This window comes from Trichechus manatus, unplaced genomic scaffold (genome assembly GCF_000243295.1).
Source record: "Trichechus manatus latirostris isolate Lorelei unplaced genomic scaffold, TriManLat1.0 scaffold00049, whole genome shotgun sequence".
In the NCBI taxonomy this organism is placed as follows: domain Eukaryota; kingdom Metazoa; phylum Chordata; class Mammalia; order Sirenia; family Trichechidae; genus Trichechus; species Trichechus manatus.
The window spans coordinates 7301051-7325841 of NW_004443985.1; the positions used below are offsets into that span (position 1 = coordinate 7301051).

At 44.7% G+C, this 24791-nt stretch overlaps 1 protein-coding gene across 1 annotated transcript in view; it reads right to left on the minus strand.

The window, feature by feature from the left end:
- GPD1L (glycerol-3-phosphate dehydrogenase 1 like) overlaps positions 1-24791 on the minus strand; it is a 58117-nt gene that overhangs the window by 17300 nt on the left and 16026 nt on the right. Inside the window, exons 2-5 of the mRNA XM_023732250.1 lie at positions 21414-21591; positions 12046-12186; positions 10180-10318; positions 3736-3848 (exon numbers count right to left, since the gene is read on the minus strand). Coding sequence (XP_023588018.1) covers positions 3736-3848; positions 10180-10318; positions 12046-12186; positions 21414-21591 — 571 coding nt within the window. The remainder of the gene's footprint in view (positions 1-3735; positions 3849-10179; positions 10319-12045; positions 12187-21413; positions 21592-24791) is intronic.

A 24791-nucleotide genomic window follows, 5' to 3' on the forward strand; every position in this document is an offset into this window, starting at 1 on the left:
TTCTGCAAACCTTTAACTAAAGTACAATTTAAAAAGAAGTTAAAAAAAGAAACTTACTGTATTATATACTTCAAATGGATACAGTTTAATGCACACAAATTATACTTCAAAAAAGCTGATTTAAAAAAAAAAAATTCCCTTACTGATTAAGGGATTAATTTAGCTAAGAGGTGAAGTAAGGAGGCAGTAAGATGCCCTGGTACCAAGTGATTATGCATAACTCCTTGGAACTTTTTCTTATTTTACCGGTATAGTGAGCTGTTTTCATATTTTCTTTTTCTTGTAAGTAAAACTCCCTCATGTTTTGGAGCACAAAAAAGATGAGATCTTTTTTTTAATTGGTTGAGATGGAGGAAGATTACTAAAGATCATTGAAGTGAGGAAAAAGAAAAGAAAACTACGTGTCAATCTACCCCAACAGTAAGATCTAGTTTTTTATCTTACGAAGAGGACACGCACATACGCATGCTGGCTAGGAGTTTGGAAGGGCAGACAGCAAACATTAACAGTGGTTATCTCAGGATGCTGGGGTTATGAGCGCTTTTCACGTCTTTATACTGTTGTGTTGTATGAACACAATGAATGTCCATCGCCTTTATCATCAGGAGCAAAAAAAAAAAAAGAACACAACAAAAGCATTATTTATGTAACAAAAGCAGGCTATGACAAGGGTGGGCTTCGTTTTACTCATTGTGCCTGGATGCACACCAGGGAGAAGTCGAGTTGTACATAGTAACTCAAGAACACTGGATTAAGGTTCTCGAAACCTCCATTCAAACCCTAACTATACCAACAATGGCTACTCAAGAGCCATTTACTCTCTCTGGATTGCCATCTCCTTATCTATACGATGTCATGTTGTTGTTAGGTGCTGTTGAGTCAGTTCCAACTCCCAGTGACCCTGTGTACAACAGGAAACACTGCCTGGTCCTGCCCCATGCTTATAATCATTGTTACGCTTGAGCCCATTGTTGCAGCCAATGTATCAATCCATCTTATTGGGGGTCTTCCTCTTTTTCACCAACCCTCTACTTTACCAAGAACAAGGTTCTTCTCCAGGGACTGGTCCCTCCTGACAAAATGTCCAAAGTATGTGAGATGTAGTCTCGTCATCCTTGTTTTTAAGGTGCATTCTGGCTGTACTTCTTCCAAGACAGATTTGTTCATTCTTCTGGCAGTCCAAGGAATATTCAATATTCTTCATCAACACCATAATTCAAAGGCATCAGTTCTTCTTTGGTCTTTCTAGTCACTGTCCAGCTTCCATTACTGCCAACGTGCCTCTGTCTCAGTTTCCAGAAATCCCAGCTCTGTGGCAAACAGACAAGAATTGTGGTAACTGATCCCATTTCAAAGGATTGCTGGGGGAAGGATGATAAACAGCCCTCACTCCCATCTGCCTCAGTCTCCCACGAACCACTTTCCACAATGGTACCTCTTGCCGCCGAGTCGATTCTGACTCACAGCAACCCTACAGGACAGAGTAGAACCACCCCATAGGGTTTCCAAGGCTGTAATCTTTACAGGAGTAGGCTGCCACATCTTTCTCCCACAGAGTGGCTGGTGGGTTCAAACCACCGACCTTTTGGTTAGCAGCTGAGCACTTAACCACTGCGCTACCAGGGCTCCTTTCTCCATGATGAATAGTGAAAAATGAAAAGAAAAAAAAACAAACAAAACCAAAGCCACTGCTGTCAAGTTGATGCCAACTCATAGCAATCCTACAGGACACAGTAGAACTGTCCCATAAGGTTTTCAAGGAGCGGCTGGTGGATTTGAACTGCTGCAGGCATAAATCCACTTACAGGCTTCTTGCTAGCAAAAAAGCAAAGTCATTCTAAGCTAAGACACAAGCCAGCAGAAGCTTTTCCAGGGCCCTCGATGTAGAATCTTTCTTCTCACCCAGCAACCTTTGTGCTGGGCAGGATTTCACAGCTTCTCCATCCATCACCGAAAATATCCAGTCACTTAAAACAGCTCTGGAGCAGCACAGAGCCAAGCAATTAGCCATTCATAATGGCCCCTCTGTCAAGCGGTCATTAGTTTAAAATAAACAACGCAACCACAGCCAGCGTTTTCAATGTACAATAGGGCCTGCACACAACGTGACAAATGCCCCACACAAGCACTGAGAAATACGGGAGGATGTTGGTCAGGAGCCCAAGGCTCTAACTGGCTTTAATTTTTAAAATTCTCATTGAGTAGGGACAAGTGACCACACATACACATCCAATATTAATTGGAGAATGTGGTTTTAAATTCTGACTAGAAAAAAAAAAAAACGATATATACAATTCATCAGAAAGAGTGGGAAGGCATTTTTTGGACTTCTGGTCTCCTCAGCATTTTTTTTTAATCTGTGATTCTCACCTGAGAAAGTTAGGCTGAGTGCCAACCTACTGCCGTCAAGTCGACTCCGACTCCCAGCGACCCTACAGGACAGAGCAGAACTGCCCCACAGGGTTTCCAAGGAGCGGCTGGTGGATTTGAATTGCCGAACTTTTGGTTAGCAGCCTGAGGTCTTAACCACTGCACCACCAGGGCTCCAGGTGAATGCCAGGTTGCCTAAAATGTCTAACTTTCTTCCAAGGTGCCCAAATTCTTGAAAAGTAGCTTTTTTGGTTTTTTTGCTACCAAGGGGACGACTCAGAGTGATTGAAAGGGTTATTCACATTTAGAATTCTTCCCCCTCCCTTTTTTTGGTAGACGCAAACTAAAAAAAAAAACAAAAAACCAAACCCACGGCCGTCAAGTTAATTCTGACTCATAGTGACCCTATAGGACAGAGCAGAACTTCCCCGTAGAGTTTCCAAGGAGCACCTGGCAGATTCGAACCACTGACTTTTGGTTAGCAGCTGTAGCTCTTAACCACTGTGCCATCAGGTTTTCCAGACACCAACTAAAGCAGCTCTGATTTCAACCAGATCCCAGCTGGCCATTTCCCATAGTCAGGAAACAGCAAGGGATGGTGAGCAAAGCTTTATAAGGCAGATGTGAATGAGTCAGGAGCCCGAGTGTAGAAACTGTTCCTTTTACCCTCTCAAGCCACTGGCCTGTAGATAAAACCCAAACCCAACCCACTGCCATCGAGTCGATTCTGACTCACAGTGACCCTACAGGGCAGAGTAGAACTACCCCATAGGGTTTCCAAGGAGCAGCTGGTAGACTCGAACTGCCAACCTTCTGGTTAGCAACCAAGCTCTTTAACCACTGCGCCACCAGGGCCAGAAGATGCTGCCTCTTTAATCTGATCTTTTCCCTTCACTGGAAAAGATACAACTATTCTTAGAGAAACCTTCCTTGACAGCAGACTTTTTTTTCCTTTAAAAAGAACAACGAACCAAACCGAGAGAGTAGCCTAATTCAGGGAAAACAAGTCCCTTGTCCTGCTCAAGATAATAGGAGAAATACATGAATGAACGAACAGAGTAATTTGCTCTCGGGTAAAACCCTGCAATCAAGGTACTCTCGATGCTTCCCGACTAGTCATGTTGCCAATTTCCCAAAGAATAAAAGATAATTCTCCCAGATTTACAAATAACAGCAGACTTGAGCCACCCAGGAAAGGCTGTGGCCGAAGAGGAAGTTATGAACAAGGCCCTGGATTCACTATTCTTCCCTGAAATAAGTGTGCAGAACACAGAGCCCATTCTTCAGGATTACATTCAAGAATGCTAACGTTGGCCCCACATGACGACTCCTGTCCTTGAGTAGAAATAACAAGGTTGACTTTACCTTAAGAGCACCACAAAGTTCAACAGTATCCGCATCATCAACCACCGTAATCCGAAAATTTGGAGTCTGCAGAAGTTCTTTGAAGAGAAGGCCGTTCTCCATTACTTTGCTGCCTATTTTAAGGTTAGAGAAGATGAAAATTAGTAACAGTCTCTAATCATAACTTTCACATCTAATTCAGTTTAAGCAGACCTGGTGGCCCTGTAGTTAAGTACTCTGATGCTAACCGAAAGGTTGGTGGTTCAAAACCACCAACCACTCTTAGGAGAAAGATGTGGCAGTTTGCTTCCATAAAGATTTACAGCCTTGTCTGACAGAGACTGGAGAAACCCCGAGAGTATGGCCCCCAGACACACTTTTAGCTCAGTAATGAAGTCACTCCTGAGGTTTACCCATCAGCCAAAGATTAGACAGCCCCATAAAACAAAGCAAGACTAAAGAGGCACACCAGCCCAGGGGCAAGGACAAGAAGGCAAGAGGGGACAGGAAAGCTTGTAATAGGGAACCCAGGGTTGAGAAGGGAGAGTACTGACATGTCATGGGGTTGTTAACCAATGTCACAAACAATATATGTATTAATTGTTTAATGAGAAGCTAGTTTGTTCTGTAAACCTTCATCTGAAGTACAATTTAAAAAAAAAAAAATTATAACCAATGCCATAAAACAATATGTGTACTGACTGTTTAATGAGAAAAAAAAAAAAAAAAGATTTACAGCCTAGAAAACCCCATGGGGCAGTTCTACTCTGTCCTACAGGGTTGCTATGAGTCAGAATTGACTCAACGACAACGGGTTAATGCCGTTTAAAACAACTTTTAAACTGTTCATTATAGGAAATTTAGAAAATACTAGGAGCAAAAAAAATAAAATCATCTGGTAATTTCACCAGGAATGATCACTAACAATTTGGCATACATCTTTGACTTACAGAAATATTAATAACAATACGTACTGCTTTTCTCAAAATTGGGAATATGCTGTACATATGATCACATAACCTGCTTTCTTCAAATTTTACAGCATGAATATTTCATGTAATAATATGTATTTTCTGTATCATTGTTAATGGCTACACAGTATTCTACCATGTGTATGTAGTGTACTTTATCTAATTATCTTTTTATTATTTGATATCAAGGATTGTCCCAATTTTCTGCTAGCATACACTAAACTTTTATCTGTGACAGATTACTGTTCAAAGCTATTCACTCATTTCCATAGAAGAGTATGGGCCTTTCCGACGACATTAGGCCCGATCACATGATGTGCTTTGGACTCACTGTGGGTGGGGCTAGGGGGCTCAGTCACATGACACAGTTTGGCCAATGGGATGTTAGCAGACACGATGCTGCAGAGGAAGGAAGTCGCTTTGTGCAGTGGGGCTCCAGCACCAGAGGAACATGTCCTAGCTAGCCCGCGGGCCCAGGAGGAAGATGAGAGCCACACTGGGTAAAGCCAGCCCAACCACACTGCCCCACTGGCCCAGCCATGATTAGCTAACCCCCAGCGGACCAACCCAGGTGTCAGCTGTGTGTATTTCGCACGGCACGTATATTTTCTCATTATTTATTATTCAGTATCACTCTAGCAATAGACAGCTGATACAGCATCACAAATAGTTTCATTCGCTAAATCCCTGAAGATGGAATTGCAGTCAGAGTACCTGTTTTTGCTAACATTATATTCCCTGACACAGGGCCAGTGCCTGGGATGTGACAGATCAACGTAGTAGTTTTCACACATTTTATTTTTTATTTGGGGGCTTGGGGAACTTTTGTTAAAAAACAGAAACAAACAAAAAAGCCTTACACACAAAGCCTGGTGTGATACTTGCTCTGGTTAATGGGGTGTGGGGCAGGGCTAACCAAACCCCAAAACCCAACCAAACCCACTGCTGTCGAGTCAATTCTGACTCATAGCGACCCCAGAGGGTTTCCAAGGCTGTACATCTTTACGGAAGCAGACTGCTACATCTTTCTCCAGCAGAGCTGCTGGTGGTTTCGAACCGCCGGCCTTCTGGTTAGCAGTCCAGTACTTTAACCACTGCACCACCAGGGCTCCTTGGGCTAACTAAACCCACTCAAAAAATTGGCAGCCAAGTTCTGGCTCCCATGTCAACATCTGCACACAGAGAAAGCAGGCAGCGGGGACTACATCACTTGGGTTCTGCCTGCCTGTGGGTCTGCGACCAGCCGATCCCAAGCCTGTCTGCACATTACAGTCATCTGGGGATCTCTGAAAACCCCAAAGCCGGGCCATAGCCCACACCAACTAAAGCACACTCTCTAGGGTGAAGCAGCACCATAGTTTCTGAAGCTCCCCGAGCGATTCCAACACGCAAACAAGCCTGCAGACACTTGATTTAAACTCCTCTAGCCTCAGCTTGGAGCCCTGGTGCCGCAGTGGTTAAGAGCTGGGCTGCTAACCAAAAGGCCGGCAGTTGGAATCCACCAGCCGCTGCCTGGAAACCCTATGGGGCAGTTCTACCCTGTCCTATAGGGTCGCTATGAGTTGGAGTTGACTCAATGGCAACGGGTTTGGTTTTTGGGGGGTTTAGCCTCAGCTTAGGGAGTCCCTGGGTGGCACAACCAGTTAAGCACTCAACTGCCAGCTGGAAGGCTGGCAGTTGGAACCCACTCAGAGGTGCCTTGGAAGACAGGCCTGGTGATCTGCTTCCGAAAGTTTAAACCAAAAAAAAAAAACCCCATTGCCACTGAGCCGATTCTGACTCATAGCGACCCTGTAGGACTGAACAGAGCTGCCCCATTGGGTTTCCAAAGCTGTAAATCTTTACAGAAGCAGACTACTGCATCTTTCTCCCACAGAGCAAACGGCCGACCTTCCAGTTCGCAGCTGAGTACTTTAACCACTGTGGCACCGGGGCTCCTTTCTGAAAGGTTAACCTGGCCTTGAAAATCCTATGGAGCAGTTCTACTCTGCAAACGTGGCTTAGCTTCCTCAGGAGTAAAAACACCACTGAACTCTCAGGACAGCTGTGGATTATTAAATGAGAAGAATCACATGAGAAAAGTCTGTCAGCCATAACAGGCACAGACATGTCCTACATAACAATGAGGAGGACAGCTGCATGCTTATTAGTATAATCTGCCCCGTTCTACAGACAGGGAAACAGAGGCCCAGAGAGGTTTCTCAACTTGCCCATGGTCACACAGCTAGTAGGAAACAGAGCCCAAATTCTAACCCAGTGGTGCCCAGCTACCAGCACTGACTACTCTGACAGGCATCACAACAGATGGTTCCGGACAGAGCGGGAGAAAAACATAGAACAAAATTCAAATTCACAAAAAAAGACCAGACTTACTGGTCTCACAGAGACTGGAGGAACCCCCAAGACCATGGCCCCCAGACACCCTGCTAACCCAGCAATGAAGCCACTCCCAAAGCCCACTTTTCAGACAAAGATTAAACAGGCCTATGAAACAAACAATAACACAGGTGAGGAAACCGCTTCTTAGTGCAATCAAATATATGAGGACCAAATGGGCACCACCTGCCCAACAGCAAGGACGAGAAGGCAGGAAGGGACAGGAAAACTGGATGAACGGACACAGGGAACCTGGTGGGGGAAGGGGGTGGGTGCTGACACGTGGTGGGGATTGCAACCAACGTCACAAAACAATTTGTGTATAAATTTTTGAATGAGAAATTAACTTGAGCTGTAAACTTTCACCTAAAGCACAATGAAAAAAAATTTTCAAAAAATTCAAGCCCAGGCACTCTGGTTCCAGGACCCATGCTCTGAACCTCTCTGTTGTGCTGCCTCTTGGGGGTGGGAAAAGATGAACAAGGAAAAAACAATAAAAATCACCGTGAGAGCTATATACTTCCAAAGCACAAAAGGGACAACTGTCAACAATTACACCCAGAAGTAAAACAATGTCATAATAATCCAGAGGAGGGTGGGGCTGTACGTGGAAACAAAGCTGGTCAGGAGTTACTTATTACTAAGATGGCTGATGGGTATGAGGTTCAGGATGCTGTTCTCTCTAGTTTGTTTTACATTCTCCATAATAAAACATTTTAAAAATCAACACCGAAGATTTAAAAACCTATTTCCTATTCTACAGGCATCACTGTTATCCGCCATTTAGCTGACTTCTGTTTTTTTCCAAATAGAGGAACTGCGTCAGTGTGTCTGAGAAGACCGTCTTCTTCCTTTTCTAAACAATGGACTAGATGGTCTGGGTGATTCTGGGTAGCACCGTTTCCACGTCCAGGCTGGGGAAACCAGCCCGCTCCTGCTTCACCTGTCTCCCTCCTCGGCATTTCACCACGTGCCCGCTGCTCGGGGCCTCTGACAGAGGGATGCTCACGAGCCACAGACAAGCCGTTCGGTCAGCCACTTTAATCCAGCTGTCTTCAGCTGGAAAACTGACTTTCGGCTGTGAACAAGCTACCGGGAAGGCAGGGGAGCGCCATTCTCCATTTGCCTCTGTGGCTGCAAATAACTCAGTCATTAGAGAGAGAGGCTTCATTTACCGCTCTCTCCCATGCTCTCAGACATAACTTCTAAAAATTATTTTAAGTCATGGATAAAAAAGGAGCTAAACTGTATTATTCTTTATCTATTGTTTGTGCATTTTTTTTAATTGTACTTCAGATGAAGCTTTATAGAGCAAACAAGTTTCTCACTAAACAACATACATATTGTTTTGTGACACTGGTTGCCAACCCCACGACATGTCTACACTCTCTTCTCGACCTTGGGTTCCCTATTACCAGCTTTCCTGTCCCCTCCTGCCTTCTAGTCCTTGTCCCTGGGCTGGTGTGTCCATTCAGTCTCGTTTTGTTTTTTGGGCTGTCTAATCTTTGGCTGAAGGGTGAACCTCAGGAGTGACTTCATTTCTGAGCTATAAGGGTGTCCGGGGGCCATACTCTTGGGGTTTCTCCAGTCTCTGTCAGACCAGTAAGTCTAAGTCTTTTTTGTGAGTTAGGATTTTGTTCTACATTTTTTTCGAGCTCTGTCTGTAACCCTCTACTATGATCCCTGTTAGGGTGGTCAGTGGTGGTAGCCAGGCATCACCTAGTTCTTCTGGGAGGGTGTGGTATTTGTGCTCCATTAGTACTTTATTCTTTCCCTTGTGTCTTTGGTTAACTTATTATTCTTACCAGTCATAAGCAGTGATGTGGCAAGGAGGGACCCAGGCAATCCAGTACAGAAGTGGTAATGCCCAACAGTCACATGGGAGGGATGCCCAAAATTCAATGGGAACCAATTACAGAAAAATTCCCTTTTTTTTCCACTCCACGTTTTGGAGATAATCAACCTATTTAATAAGACTCCTTCGAAATCCTTATTTCAGTGATCCCACATTTGTTTATATGCTTAAATGCACCCCAAGGAGCTTATGAATCCTCGACATTTAGCACCACGCCTAGTACAGAACAGGTATTGAAAAATATTTGTGGAACGACAATAGAAGTCTCGGATTCTGTGAGTCAATCCCAGGAGCAAAGGGTTACCACAAGGGGGTGCCTTAGTTCACGATGACTGTGAGTATTGCTAAAGACCCTGAAAACTAGGCCATTTTTTATTCTTCCTCCACAAAAGACTAGACTGAACCAATATTTCTGAATCCACCGTCATTAAAAATGAGTTAGTCATCAAGCAAGGAAATGTGCATAGCCGCAGGGCAATGATCAAATACAGGAAATTTAATGTTGATATAATGGAATTATATAATGGAACTGGAGTCCTGGTGGCACAGTGGTGAAGAGCTCAGCTGCTAACCAAAAGGTCAGCAGTCTGAATCCACCAGCTGCTCCCTGGAAACCCTACGGGGTGGTTTGACTGTCCTATAGGGTTGCTATGAGTTGGAACTGACTCGACGGCAGTGAGTTTTTAATGTGGGATTAGCTTCTCCACTCCATAACGTTTAAGAGTAGAAAGATTTTCATTTCAGAAAACAAGAGATCCAGGTTTGTGCCTGGGTTCTACGTCACATTAGCTGTGAGACGTGGGGCAGGTAGCTTATTCTCTGAGCCTCGCTTTTTCACCTGTAAACGGGGATCATTCCCACCAACAGTTGATCTCTTTGGAATCCGGTGAGGACCCGTCATTTGTGAGTAAAGAAAAGCTGGGTTTCCAAGGCCAGGGTACCCCACCCTGGATGTAACCAGCTGCTTCTTGGTACAAGCAACCTTGAATTCCCATGTTTAAGCTCAGTGACTCATTACAGGGCCATGGCAGATAAAAACGCTCTCCTTGGCTTCACAGTCGTTCTGTGGTTGTTGAAAAACTTCAGTTCCACAGAACAGACTCCTTATATACAGCCCCCACTGCACTGGATGGTCTTAGGAATGTTAAGAGGGTCCAGGAAAAGCCCAACTATAGAATATACCAGAAATAGAAAACGTACACAGTCAAACACCAAATGCCCAGGCTCGTGGGGCCTGGGAGCCCCTCCCCAGCCAGCCCTTACCGATGGTGCTCTCACAGAACTTCTCTGCAGCCACCTCGCTGGCAATGTTGGCCCCCATGAGCACACTGATGTCAATGCTCATCTTCTCGCGGATGATGTCGGAAACGAGTTTCAGCCCGTCGGGGCCCTCATCTATCCCCTATGAGCATGTCAAGAAGTGAGGGGAAAACAAGTTATCAAGTTAAGAGGCGTCAGATAGTTCTGCTTTATAAAACATCAAGATTCAGATATCTGACGGCATATGCAACTAGGAAAACACCTCTTACCGACAAGAGTAAACAAATGTGTATGTACCCTGTAAAGAATGATAATAAAATGAAGACCCATGTACCAACCACTCCGGTTAAGAACTAGATGATAAGTGATATCACTCAAGTCCCCAGAATGTCCCCCCATCCCAACTTCCTCCTCCTTCTTCCCCACCAGGGTCAACTACTATCCCAAACGCTGTATTCATCGTTCCACTGCTTTTCTTGATCACTTTATCTCATATAACTGTCCCTAAGCGATATGTGGAAGCCCTGGTGGCACAGTGGTTAAGAGCTCGGCTGCTAACCAAAAGGTCGGCAGTTTGAATCCACCAGCTGCTCCTTGGAAACCCTATGGGGCAGTTCTAATCTGTCCTATAGGGTCACTATGAGTCGGAATTGACCTGAAGGCAACAGGTTTTTTTGGAAGCGATGTGTTATGTCATTATGTCTGTTTCGAGCATCTATGAATGCAACTGTACTGCTTGTGTGCAATGTGCTGTTCTTGCACTACATTATAATTTTAGAGACTCCCCACTGGCCTGCATGTAGTCCCAGTTTGTTCCTGTTCTCTGCTGCATAGTATTCCACCAGGTGGATAGTCCACAGTTTGCCTATCCATTCCAGTTTGTGCTCATGAACACTCATCTACGAATACCCTGGAACACAGTTTCTCTGGGGGCCTCTTAACCATTCTTACAGCATGGGCCTTCCCCAGCAGTCTGGTGACATTTATGGACGTCATCTCAGAATAGTATTTTCAAATGCATAAAACAAAATACACAGAATTACCCAGGAAGCCCATTATACTGCAACACAGTTACCAAAAGAGTAAAAAGACAAATTCGTGACAAAGTAACACAGGCACTATTTCATCCACATCTTGGTGAATCTGACACTTATAATTTCAAAGCAGCGATGAGTGTAAATGAGACTTTGACATACCTGAGACCCCTCTAAGGTGGTATGGAAATACCTGTGGTTTCTATCGGTGACAGAGTCACAGCTCCCGCTAATGCTACTATTCTTAAAACAGTGGTTTGTAGCCTACGTTCAGAAACGAAGGAAATGCTCATTTCAGATAGAGATTAGAATGAAGAAAAGTGAATTTTTTTTTTTTTCCACATTTAAGTGTACAAACTTACTGAATTCTGTCTACAGACCTTTGCAGGTGGTTCATGGACTTCTAGTTAAAAACCCCAGCTTTAGGGTACACACCCAGGAGCGGAATTGCTGGGTCTTAAAGCATGTGCATGTGTAATTTCTAAGCTGATGCAAACTGCTGGTGATTTGCAGACCAGAGGCTAAGATCGCTGACCGGAAGCTTCTTTCTGACAGTAAGGCTCCTCAGGAGGAACCCACCCTCTGATCACTGCAGCTGCTAATCTGCTTCAAGAGAAAACACCCCCTCTCCTAAATCTGGGCTGAACTAGCCTTGCGGGATGTAATGCTTTTGATTATCTCGCAAGCACCTAAAAAAATCAAAAAACAAGAACCAAAAAGCAATGCCACAACCTCCCCTTCAGCTCCACAAACAGACGGAGAGGGAGGGAAACGAAACGTCCCGGGAACCCACGGTGGGTGATGTCCTTCCTCCCCGTGTCTGTACACGAGTTACCTTGATGAGAGTGATTCCCAGCGCTTTCTCGGACACCCTCCCGGTGATCTCGTCACAGATTCTACGAATGAACTGGTGAGGGATGACAAACACCAGCAGGTCTGCGTCCTGCACGGCCTCGTTGAGATTTGAGACTGCAATCTGCAACGGCGAGAGGGAGGAAATGGTTACTTTTATATTATACCCCAAAGAAAAAACCAAACCCGTTGCCATCGAATCAATTTCGACTCATGGCGAACCCATGTGTTACAAAGTAGAACTGTGCTCCGTAGGGTTTTCTTGGCTGTAATCTTAATGGAAGCAGATTGCCATGACTTTCTCCCACAGCCCTGTCAAGTGGGTTCAAAATGCCAACCTTTAACAGTCGAGCACAAACCATTAGTGCCACCCCAGAGACCTAACATCACAATAAAACCAAAAACCAAACCTGTTGCCGTCAAGTCAATTCCGACCCATAGTGACTCTGTAGGACAGAGTAGAACTGAAGCCCTGGTTGCTCAGCGGTTAAAAGCTCAACTGTTAACCAAAAGGTCAGCAGTTCAAATCTACCAGCCACTCCTTGGAAACCCTACAGGGCAGTTCTACTCTGTCCTGTAGGGTTGCCATGAGTTGGAATCAACTCAGTGGCAACAGGTAATATCACAATAAGGCTATCAAAATCATTTCCTCGCTGACAATTCATCAGATGCCTACTATGTGCACAGCACTGTGCAAACAGACAATAAAGGCAAGGCTGGTGTGCACTCTGCCTTCCTCATTCAGAACGCGGGGGTTTGAAGCCAGGAGAGTTCTCCTCTGTCACTTACCACTGATGTGATCTGGCCAATGACCTACCCATGTGTGCAGAGCAGAACTGCTCCATGGGGTTTACAAGGCTGTGACCTTCGGGAAGTAGATCACTAGATCTGTCTTTTGAGGCACCGCTGGGTGGGTTCGAACTGCCAACCTTCTGGCTAGCAGTCAAGTGCTTAAACATTTGCACCACCCAGGGACTCAAGCTATTAGGAGGATCTCTTTCCTTCAGATAAATATGATGGGTTTTAAAACGTGGGGAGAAAAACCAACACACACACACACACACACACACACACACACACACACACACACACACACACACACACACACACACAGGCAGAGGAGAGGACATCTAGTGAGGACACGAGGGCACGGTTTCTACCAGCCTGTTGCTGCTGGTCGTCATCCATTCTCCCATCTCAGCCACAGAACTCCCAATATTAGTCTGGGTTAGCAACCACCAGGAGAGAAGGCTACATTCCCCAGCCACCTTGCATGTGACTAAGTTCTGACTAAAGGAATATAAACGGAAGTATTGCACGTGACTTCTGGGAAACGTCCCTGAAGGTCTTTCTTCCTCCTTCTGCCAGAAGGAATGTGGAAGAGATGGCTAAAGCTCAGACACTCATCCTAGACCATGAGGAAGCCACATACCGAGGAGGGCAGAACAGTAGTATAAAAGGGGTCTTGATGCTCATAGTCTCATGGCACCACTCAGTCAACTGGCATAATATAATTCACAAAGTTCATGTCCTGCATCCTAGTGAGGTGAGTAGCATCTGGGGTCTTAAAAGCTTGCGAACAGCCATCTAAGATACAATTACTGGTCTCTACTCGTCAGGAGCAAAAGAGTAAGATGGTAACCAAAATCATAGAGAAGAAATAAATCTACAAGGCTGATAACTTACACAAGCCACGACCTCAACTACTCTGAGGCCAGAAGAACTAGATGGTGCCCAGCTACCATGACTGACCTATCTGACCAGGGGCACAATAGATGATCCTCACTGGAATGGGAGAAAAATGCAGAACAAAACTCAAATTCTTAAAAATGGCCAGACTAACTGTGACCACTGAGACCAGAGGACTCCCCTGAGACTATCACCCTGAGATGCTATTTAAACCTTGCACCAAAACGATCCCCCGAGATCACCTTCTAAAAGAAAAGCAGAGTGACACACATAATAAAGGATATTACCAGTTAGATCGGTGCTCTACTAAAAACACATCTGAACGAGTCCAAAAGGTCAACACTGAATCCAAAGCAAAGATGAGAAGATAAGGAGGCAGGAAAACGAGACTACTGGAAATGGAACAACCAGAATACAATGAAAGAGAATGTTGACACAATGTGAAAAATGCAGCTAATGTCACTGATCTATTTGTGTGGCAACTGTCAGAGGAACCTACCTTGCTGTGTAAACTTTCACCAAAAACACAATAAAATATTATTTAAAAAAAAGGGGGGGGGTCCTGGTGCTACTATATTAACCATGGATATCTTTTATATAAAGAAAAAGAAAAGCAAACATTTACTTTGTTCAGATCACTGTTATTTTAGGTTTTCTGTCATAAGTAGCTTAACCTAACTGTATGTAAGAAAGTCTCCAATTAGCATTCCTGGTACCCAAAACGAAGGGACCTGGGTAAAGATTCTTCTCTGAGGAAGCTGTCTGTCTCAGAAATATTATTCATGATGGTAAGCCTCCTAGGCTGAAAATGCAGCATGACTCAAAATGAGAAGAAACAACTGCAAACATCCATTAATAATTGGAACACAGGATGTACAAAGTATGAATCCAGGAAAACTGGAAGTCATCAAAAATGAAATGGAACACGTAAAGATCAATACCCTAGGCATTAGTGAGCTGAAATGGACTGGTGCTGGCCAAAGATGAAGAAATGGAAGATTTTTACCAACTTCTGCAATCTGAAATTGATCAAAGATGCAATCAAGATGCATTGATAATTATTGGTGATTGGAATGCGAAAGCTGGAACAAAGAAGAAGGATCAGTAGCTGGAAAATATAGCCTTGGTGACCAAAATGACACCAGAGATCACATGATAGAATTTTGCAAGACCAACAACTTCTTCACTGCAAATACCTTTTTTCAACAACATAAATGGTGACTATATAAATAAGTGGACCTCACCAAATGGAATACACAGGAATCAAATCGACTATTATCTGTGGAAAGATGATGGAGAAGCTCTAGTATCATCGGTCAGAACAAGGCCAGGGGCCCAGTGCAGAATAGACCATCAACTGCTCACACACAAGTTCAAGATGAAGTAGAAGAAAATTAAAACAAGTCCACGAGAACCAAAGTATGACCTTGAGTATATCCCACCTGAATTTAGAGATCATCTCAAGAACAGATTTGGCTCACTGAACACTAATGACTGAAGAGCACACGAGTTGTGGGATGACATCAAGGACATCATACATGAGGAAAGTAAAAGGTCATTAAAAAAATGGGAAAAAAAGACAAGACCAAAATGGATCTCAAAAGAGACTCTGAAACTTGCTCTTGATCATAGAGCAGCTAAAGTGAATGGAAGGAATGATGACATAAAAGAGCTGAACAGAAGATTTCAAAGGACAAAGTAAAATATTATAATGAAACGTGCAAAGACTTGGAGCTAGAAAACCAAAAGGGAAGAACATGCTTGGCATTTCTCAAGCTGAAAGAACTAAAGAAAAAAATTCAAGCCTCGAGTTGCAATACTGAAGGACTCTATGGGCAAAATATTGAACAATGCAGGAAGATCAAAAGAAGGTGAAAAGAATACACAGAGTCACTGTACCAAAAAGAACTGGTCGATTCTCAACAATAACAAAGGAAATTTAGAAAAAATAAAAATGAAAACAATCAAACAAAAATGAATGAGGAAAGCTTCACATAAAGATAGGGAACAATTTCCAAGATACAGATTTTTAACTGAGAAAAGCAAGCTGCACAATGGTGCGTACAGTTTGCTATTATTTCCTTTTTTAAAACTGTTATACATATGCACAGAATCTCTCTGAAGTAATAACAAGCAGCTAATAACAATGGTTGCCTCTGGGCTGCTGGAAGACCAAGGTGGAAGAGAGACTTAATTTTCACTGTATATCTCTTTGTAACTCTTAAATTGTTTTTTCCTATTCACCTCTTAATAAAGAAAAAAAAAGCTGGCTGACATTCAACCATTTCAGGGGGTAGCATGATCAAGAACTGATGTTATTGAAGGAAGACGTCCAAGCTGCACTGAAGGCACTGGTGAAAAACAAGGCTCCAGGAATTGACAGAACACCAGTTGAGATGTTTCAACAAATAGATGCAGTGCTGGAGGCGTTCATTCATCTATGCCAAGAAGTCTGGAAGACAGCTACCTGGCCAACTGACTAGAAGAGGTCCACATCTGTACCCACTTCAAAGAAAGATGATCCAACAGAATGCGGAAATTATCGAACAATATCATCAGTATCACACACGAGTAAAATTTTGCTGAAGATAATTCAAAAGCGGTTATAGTAGTACATCGACAGGAAACTGCCAGAAATACAAGCTGAGTTCAGAAGAGAACATGGAATGAGGGATATCACTGCTGATGTCAGATGGATCTTGGCTGAAAGCAGAGATTACCAGAACCATGTTTACCTGTGTTTTACTGACTATGTAAAAGCATTCAACTGCATGGATCATAACAAATTATGGCTAACACTGCAAAGAATGGGAATTCCACAACACTTAATTGTGCTCACGAGGAACCTGCACATAGTCCAAGAGGCAGTTGTTTAAACAGAACAAGGGGATGCTGCATGGTGCAAAGTCAGGAAAGGTGTGCGTCAGGGCTGTATCCTTTTCCCCTAATTAAATCCTTTCTACTTCTCTGGACCTACTCTTTCTCCTCTTCCCCACCCACCCCCAACATACACATGTGCATGCATATACATACACACCAGCACACACACACGTACGGGCGCACACACACACACACATACACCCTTCCTTTTCCTTCTTTTCAGAGTATTTCTCAAGCTGGTGAAATGGAAAAGACACCTGAGCAAAGGAGAAACCATCTGGGTTTGAGTCCCACATCTGCAACTGACCACCTGTGTGACTTTGGCCAGGTGACTTAGCTTCCCTAAGCTCAGTCTCCCCATATATAGAATGGGAACAAAAATGACCTCTCGTACCTAACTCCTTCACAAGCTGCTTCACATGAAGTTACTTACATAAACGAGTGCTTTCAAAACTACAAAGACCTACACAGACGCAAGCGATTATTCATCAGAAAAATCAACCTGCCTCCTATAAATCCATAAACTTCTATTTTTTTCTCTCCCACCTCTCCCCTCCGTCGCAACCATCAGAGATTGTTTCTTCTTGTGTGTAAATCTTTTCATGAGTTTTTACGGTAGTGGTCTCATACGATACTTGTCCTTTGGTTAAAGCCATAAACTTTTATGAAGTCAGCCCACCCCCACGCCCCTTGTTTGAAAACATTCTCAAGGATGTTGGCAGCTGGTCAGGTTCTCCTCCTGTCTCTTACATTTCCTTCTTCAATAAATCACAGAACTCTGCAGTAGATAAGGAATGTGACGGGTCTACAGGGCAGTACGATTGGGGCTCACAGAGCATGTACACATCTTCCCATTTTCCCTGGCAAAATTCTTCGGCTTTAACTCAAGGAAGACCATGTAATATGAACTCCATGTGTATCCTGCACGTGGTCCCTGCACAGAACATTATGGCTGTTTCTCCACCATTACTCTGACATTGATAACCACTCAGAGAACACTCTTCCTCCCACACACTCTCAGAACCAGATCTTCTCGGTGAATGCTGTCACTTGATCCCCATCTCTCAGAATAAAACCTTTTGCTAAGTCGCTACCCAATCTCTTCCTCTGAAAAAAAAAATCCAGACGCCGCTTTGGAAAGGCTGACCCGTTTCACAGGCCTCCTGCCAAAATCTTTCTGAAGGTGCGTGCTTTCAAAGATCCTGAGAGATGCTGGAAGATGATTCACAGTGATGAGCCTTGCCTTTCCAAGGCAAGAAGGGCGAATGGTTCTGTGAGAACAAAGGCGTCCCGCTGAGCTGGCTAAATGGCCAGACTTCAGGGGTGCAGTGCTCGTGGTCCAGGATAATAAAAAACCCGGTAATAACAATCACCTAAAACAAGGCTGGTTAACTCTGGGAGGACACGCCTGAGGAGGCTTCAGTTATCACTGTGCACAGCCTGTGCTCAACATGCTTTTACATGTTAGCAACATCCCATCTGCAGTCACGTGAGTGGGCAGACAAAGGCCTCAATCCCACCGCTGCCGACTCACCTCCTGACCCTCCTACAGGGCTATGTATGGCCTTTGAAGCCAGTGAAATAAAAAAGCTTCCTAAATTCATTTGTAAGCATAACTATAAATAGGCTCATTGGATCAAATTTGGAAAACGGCAAAAAAAAAAAAAAAACCCAAAAGTTTACTCGAGAAAAAAGAACTGCTCCTAAAATGATGCTCATGAAGAGTGTGCTTCTTAGCTCAAGTAGATACACGAAACTAAATGGGCAGCTTCTGTCCGGAGGTGAGATGGGAAGGCAGACAGGGTCAGGAGCTCGGTGAATGGACACGGGAAATCAGGGGTGGAAAGGAGGAGTGTGCTGTCACAGTACAGGGAGAGCAATTAGGGTCACAAAACAATTTATCTATACATTTTTGTATGAGAGACTAACCTGAATTGTCAACTTTCACTTAAACTACAACAATTAAAAAAAAAAAAGAACTGCTCATAATCCCAGCACCAGAAATAATCACTATCAGGATTCTGCCCTATTTCCTTCCAGGTCTTTCTAAGTCTATGGCAATATCTAAAGCTGTATTTATAGAACTAAAATCAGACTTTTATGTTTTTTTCATATAATATTATAGCATGAGAACATTTCCTACCACTCAAACGATGATTTCCCTCCCAATCCATTAACATTTCCACGTTCCTGTTCATTCCAATATCACAGTAACAATGAAGAAACACCCACAACCCAAAGAAAAGATACGAAGGCTGTCCTTGTTTTTACCTGATCTCTTAAGGCCATTAAAATTGTTTCTAGCTCACGTCTGCATGAAGCCACCTGCTGAAACAATTTTGGTAGGTAACAAGTGTGGCACGGCTTAAAAATGGTCTGGCTGTGGTGGGCAAGGCGGGGCACCTCGGCCTGGCTCCACCACCAGCTAGAAACCTGGACACCAGGGGCAACTCACCTGCATTCTTTGAGGAGTGAGTATTCAGATTCAACACAGTACTGTGAGTAAAATACAAAGCAGTGCCTTTTACACAGTTCCCGCCGCCACCCAATCGCTTCTGACCCACGGTGCCTCACGTGCGTCAGAGCAGAACTGCGCTCCACAGGGTTTACAGTGGCTGATTTTCCAGAAGCAGATCACCAGGCCTTTCTTCTGAGATGCCTCTGGGTGGGCTCCGATCTTCAAACTTCAGTTAGCAGCCGAGCACGTTAACCATTTGTGCCATCCAAAGACTCCCGTTCACACAGTAACAAAAAACCCAAACCTGTTGCTGTCAAGTTAATTCTGACTCATGGCAACCCCATGTGACAGAGGAGAACTGCTCCACAGGGTTCTCAGCTATAATCTTAACAGAAGCAGATCGCCAGACCTTTCTTATGCGGTACTGCTGGGTAAGTCTGAACTGCCAACCTTGAAGTTAACAGTCGAGCGCAAACAGTATGCACCACCCAGGGGCCTTCACATAATAGAGCGAAGGGCACAAAGCCAAGTGGGATAAACACAATAATGAAGCGTGTGCCTTACAGAAGAGGAGGGGCAATCAGTGCTGACAGGGACGAGAAGAGTGAAACTCTGAGGGATTTTCCACTCCCAGGATGGACGAGAGATGATCCCAGGAGCCTCTGGCTGCAGCGGAAATAGCTGCTTATTTTATTCTTTCCATCAGATATTTGGACAACTTAATTTCCAAGCACACAACTCTACAGATCCTGCCTCCCCTGACCAACAGTACCAAGAATGACCGGGGGGAAAATGCCAGCTGGCCCTAGTTCTGTGACACAGAGGAGAACGTCATCATCTTCTGAAGGAAGTGACCTAGCTCGTTCAGGAAGGAGCCCACCAGGATTCAAATCCCAACTCTAGCCCCTAGCTATGTGACTTTGGGCAAATCCATTAACCCCTCTGAGCCTTGGTTTCCTCACCTACAAAATAAGGATCATCGTAATAGGAAAAACAATAGTATCGACCTAACAGGGTTATGGAGAAGCCCTGGTGGCGCAGTGAATAAGAGCTCAGCTGCTAACCAAAAGGCTGGCAGTTCGAATCCACCAGCCACTCCTTGGAAACCCTATGGGGGCAGTTCTACTCTGTCCTACAGGGTCGCTATGAGTCAGAATTGACTCAACGGTAACGGGTTTGGTTTGGGGTTTAATAGGGTTAGGGGATTAAATACACAGTATATGTAAACTACTTAGCACAGTGTTTGACGATGATAAACATTATAACTAGAAGCCAAATAAAATCTTCAGTGAAGCCTGAGCCTCTGTTAAGGGTGATGGAAAAACCTGGAAATGGATAATGGCAATCACTGAACAACAGTGAAGAGTCATTAACGTCACGGAATCAACCAGACAGACGAAAAATGTTAAACAGCAAATGCTTTGTTACCTATACATTTACCACAATAATTTCTTTAAACAAATGAAATAAAGCAATCCATGCTCCCACAGGGGGAAAAGTCTTTAGTGAGCAAGATCTTTGCATCTCCAAACTTCCACTGGCTTACAAGCGGTCTCCCTTGCTCAACCCCTTGGAAGAAGCAATGCCATCTTCTTCCTCTGTCGCGAGCTCCCACACCATGCTCTGCACACACAGTGCATACTCATCAAGGTTTGGGGACAGAATACGTGTAGCTGAGGGTATTTCATTAACAAAGGAGAAGAGCTGCAGGACTCGGGCAGCCACAACTGTCTGGTTTGCAAGCAGACTATTACAGAAAGCCACCAAGTGGTGAATCCAGCAGCAGAAGTTCCTAAATTCTGGACAAGTGGCAGAGTACACCCTTCTCAACCCTCAGGCTGGCTCCTTCGTTCCCCGCCAAGTTAGTGGAATGAGGCCAGGTAGTAACCTCTATTTTTCCCTCCCAGACCTAATAAGCTTGAATTTTAAACTGTCAGTCTTACAATGTCCAATTTTCTCTTATCTCCTGCTATAATTTAGGCCTTGAACCTGATTTTAATGGCTGACCAGTTGCTTCAGCTGTCCCGGCGAGCTGATCAAAGCTGCCTGCACCGAGAGAAGGTACCCTGGGAGCTACCGAGGCACACAGGCAGCCAGAGGAAGGCTGTCAGTTCCAGCTCGAACGTGACCCGCACTCGGAACGCCAAGCCCATTTTCAGAGTCAGGAAAGCCACACTCCACCACCCAACCAATGACGTGGCAGTAAAAAGAACAGGGGAAAGAGGAAGTAGCTTTCCCTCTTCCCCAAGTCCCCTGTGCCGCCTTATACGTGTGCTAACTTTCAGAATGGACCTTCAGACACACCTGGCCTCCCAAAGTCTTACCACATTGTCTGGCAGCTTGTGTCCAGGGAGATATTTTACATTTTCGTGGTCATTATTTATGATGTCTGTCAGTTTTCTCCCGTTAACCGTTTCTTCAAAGACCCACATCTTGACTGTGGAAGCAAACTTCTGAAGTTTCTTGACATTATTGCCAATTATCTTTGCCACGGCTGAGCCCCTGCAAAAGGAACCATGGGGAAAAGAAAAAAAAAAAAAAAAAATAAGCTCACTTGGGCAGAAGAGAAAAGGCATTAGATCAACATTCAGAAGACTCGTGTTCTGCTTCTGCCGCATTCACCGAGTTGACTCAAGATGTGATGTTTATCAGCCTCGGGCCATTTGATTCTTAGTTGTTTTCACCTGGGAATACCACCCTCTGGGATCACGAAAGGCCCCAAATTTGGTACTAGGTCAAAACGCAACACCGCGTAAAACTGTTGGGGCCAGTGGTGGTTCAATGGTGGAATTCTCACCTTCTACACGGAGAGCAGGATTTGATCCCCGGCCAATACACCTCATGCACAGCCAACACCCGTCTGTTGGTGGAGGCTTACGTGTTGCTATGATGCTGAACAGGTTTCAGTGGAATGCCCAGACTAAGACCAACTAGGAAGAGAGGCCTGGCAATCTACTTCCAAAAGTCAGCCAGTGAAAACCCTATGGATAAAAGTCATCTGATCCCACTGTGCACGGGGTCGCCACCAGTCGGGGGGCCTCAACGGCAGCTAATAACAACAACAACTTGAACGTGGTAAGAATCAACCTCTTCTGAAGGAGAGTATCCCAGGCAGAAGAGAAATTGCCTACAAGCTGGAAAATGACACTAAAGGGTTTGTGAGCCTCCACGGAGACTCGATGATATTTCAAATCCACCAAGGAGACTCAAACGTGGCTACCATAAAATAAACTGTGCTCTGATTAACTCCAACAGGCCCAAGGTGGGGTCACCACTGAAAGACAAGAACTGGAGTGGATTCCAGAAGAGAAGCAAAGAGTAAGAGCGTGGGGTTCCGCTGCCTGAGTCATCTGGTCCCCCCGGCAGGCATCGAGCTGACCTCTAGCCTCCCAAACTCCCTTTTCTCTGCATCTCCACTCACCAAATATATTCTGGTAATTAATCTGTCTCCCACTGGCCTTCCTACTACGGGAGAATGAACTCCAGGTCATCAACACTAGTCCTTCGGACAGCGCCACGGATCTGCCCCTAACCACTGAGGAGAGCTGTTGGTAGGTACACCCACTGTCTCAGAATTCTCTCCCACGGCATCTACTGAGTGGACCGTGAGCCAGGAGACCCCAGCACTGCTGATCGGCCAGGAGTGGACCCTGATCCTGGCTGATCCATCTCCCTCAGGACTTTGAACGGAGAATAGCTTGTTTCTTAAACAATTTCCCTGTTATAAACAGCAGATGAAAAAACATGGTGAAGGAAATCAAACCCACTGCCGTCAAGTCGATTCTGACTCACAGCAACCCTACGGGACAGAGCAGAACTGCCCCATAGGGTTTCAAAGGAGTGGCTGGTGGATTCGAACTGCTGACCTTTCTGGTGAGCAGCTGTAGCTCTTAACCACTGCGCCACTAGGGCTCCTCTCATTATTTTTTCTAACAATTACTCTCAAGACAATCAGGTGGCATGGAGTAGGGGGTGATAACAGTAGGGAAAGGGGAAACACACTGATGCAGAGGAACGTATCGGAGACATCACCCTCGCTGCCGGATCCACCCGTCATTCCCACTCAACCCTAACTCGTCCCAGCATGTAAACCCTTTGTGCTTCAACAACCAGGAAGAGTCAAATAAATCTAAGACACAGCATACTTATTTTCCTTGCAGTGGTTAAGAGATTAGCTGCTAACCAAGAGGTCGGCAGTTCAAATCCACCAGCTGCTCCTTGGGAACCTTCTGGGGCAGTTCTAGTCTGTCCTAGGGGTCACTATGAGTTGGAATCAACAGCAACAGGTTTTGAGATAGAATGGATAAACTAAACCAGTGGTTCTCAATTTCAGGTGCACATTAGAATCTGTTGTTGTTGCTTTGTTGTTATTTTGTGCTGTGTAGTCGATTCTGACTCATAGCGACCCCATGTGACAAAGCAGAACTGCCCCGTAGGATTTCCTAGGCTGTAATCTTTATGGGAAGAGATCACAGAGTTTCTCCTCCCACAGAACTGCTGGGTGGGTTGGAACCGCCAACCTTTTGGTTAGCAGTCAAGCACTTAACCATTTGTGCCACCAGGCTCCTTCACATTAGAATTACTGAGTTCCAGGCTACACCCCAGGCCAATTAAATTAGCCTCTCTAGGTGGAGTCCGGCAGCAGTAGATTTCAAAGCTCCCCAGTTAAACCAGCTGCCATCAAGTTGACTCTGATTCATGGAGACCTCACGCGTGTCAGAGGAGAACTGCACTCCACAGGGTTGTCAATGGCTGATTTTTTTGGAAGTAGGTTGCTAGGCTTTCCTCCAAGAAAACTCTGGTAGACTTGAACCGCTGGTTAGCAGCCAAGAGCATTAATCAACTGCACCACCCAGGTGACAAATTTCCCCAGTGACTCTGACGTACAGCCAAGGTTGAGAACCACTGCTCACACCGCGACATAAAACGTTGATAGCATCCTCTCTGACAAAAAGGATAGCTATGCATATTAAGGCTATGTGGCTTTACCTGTTGTCTTAGTTATCCAGTGCTGCTGTAACAGAAATACCACAAGTGGATGGCTTTAACAAAAAGAAATGTATTCTCCCACAGGCTAGGAGGCTAAAAGTCCAAATTCAGGGCACCAGCTCCCAGGGAAGGCTTTCTTTCTGTGGGTTCTGGGGGAAGGTCATTGTCTTCAATCTTCCCCTGGTCTAGGAGCTTCTCAGCACAGGGACCCTGGGTTCAAAGGATGCACTCCACTCCTGGTGCTTCTTTCTTGGTATGAGGTCCCTTTCTCTATGCTCCCTTCTTTCTCCTTATATCTCTTGTAAGATAAAAGGTGATGCAGGTCACACCCCAGGGAAACTCCCTTTACACTGGATCAGGGCTGTGACCTGAGTAAGGGCATCCCACCCTAATCCTCTTTAACATAACCTAATCTTGCCTTATTAACCACAGGCAGAGATTAGGATTTACAACACATAGGAAAATGCCATCAGATGACAATATGGAAGGTAACCACACAATACTGGCAATCATGGCCTAGCCAAGCTGACACACATTCTGAGGGGACACAATTCAGTCCACAATACCTGTGAAATTTGTATTCTATGCCAGCAGGACGGTTCATTAGCTAAACGCTCGTAAACCCAGTTCTCCTCCTGATGCTATAGAAAAGAGGTCAGGAATCTCCTCACTGTCACTATCACCTCTATTCTAATTCTCGAAATAGCTGCTCA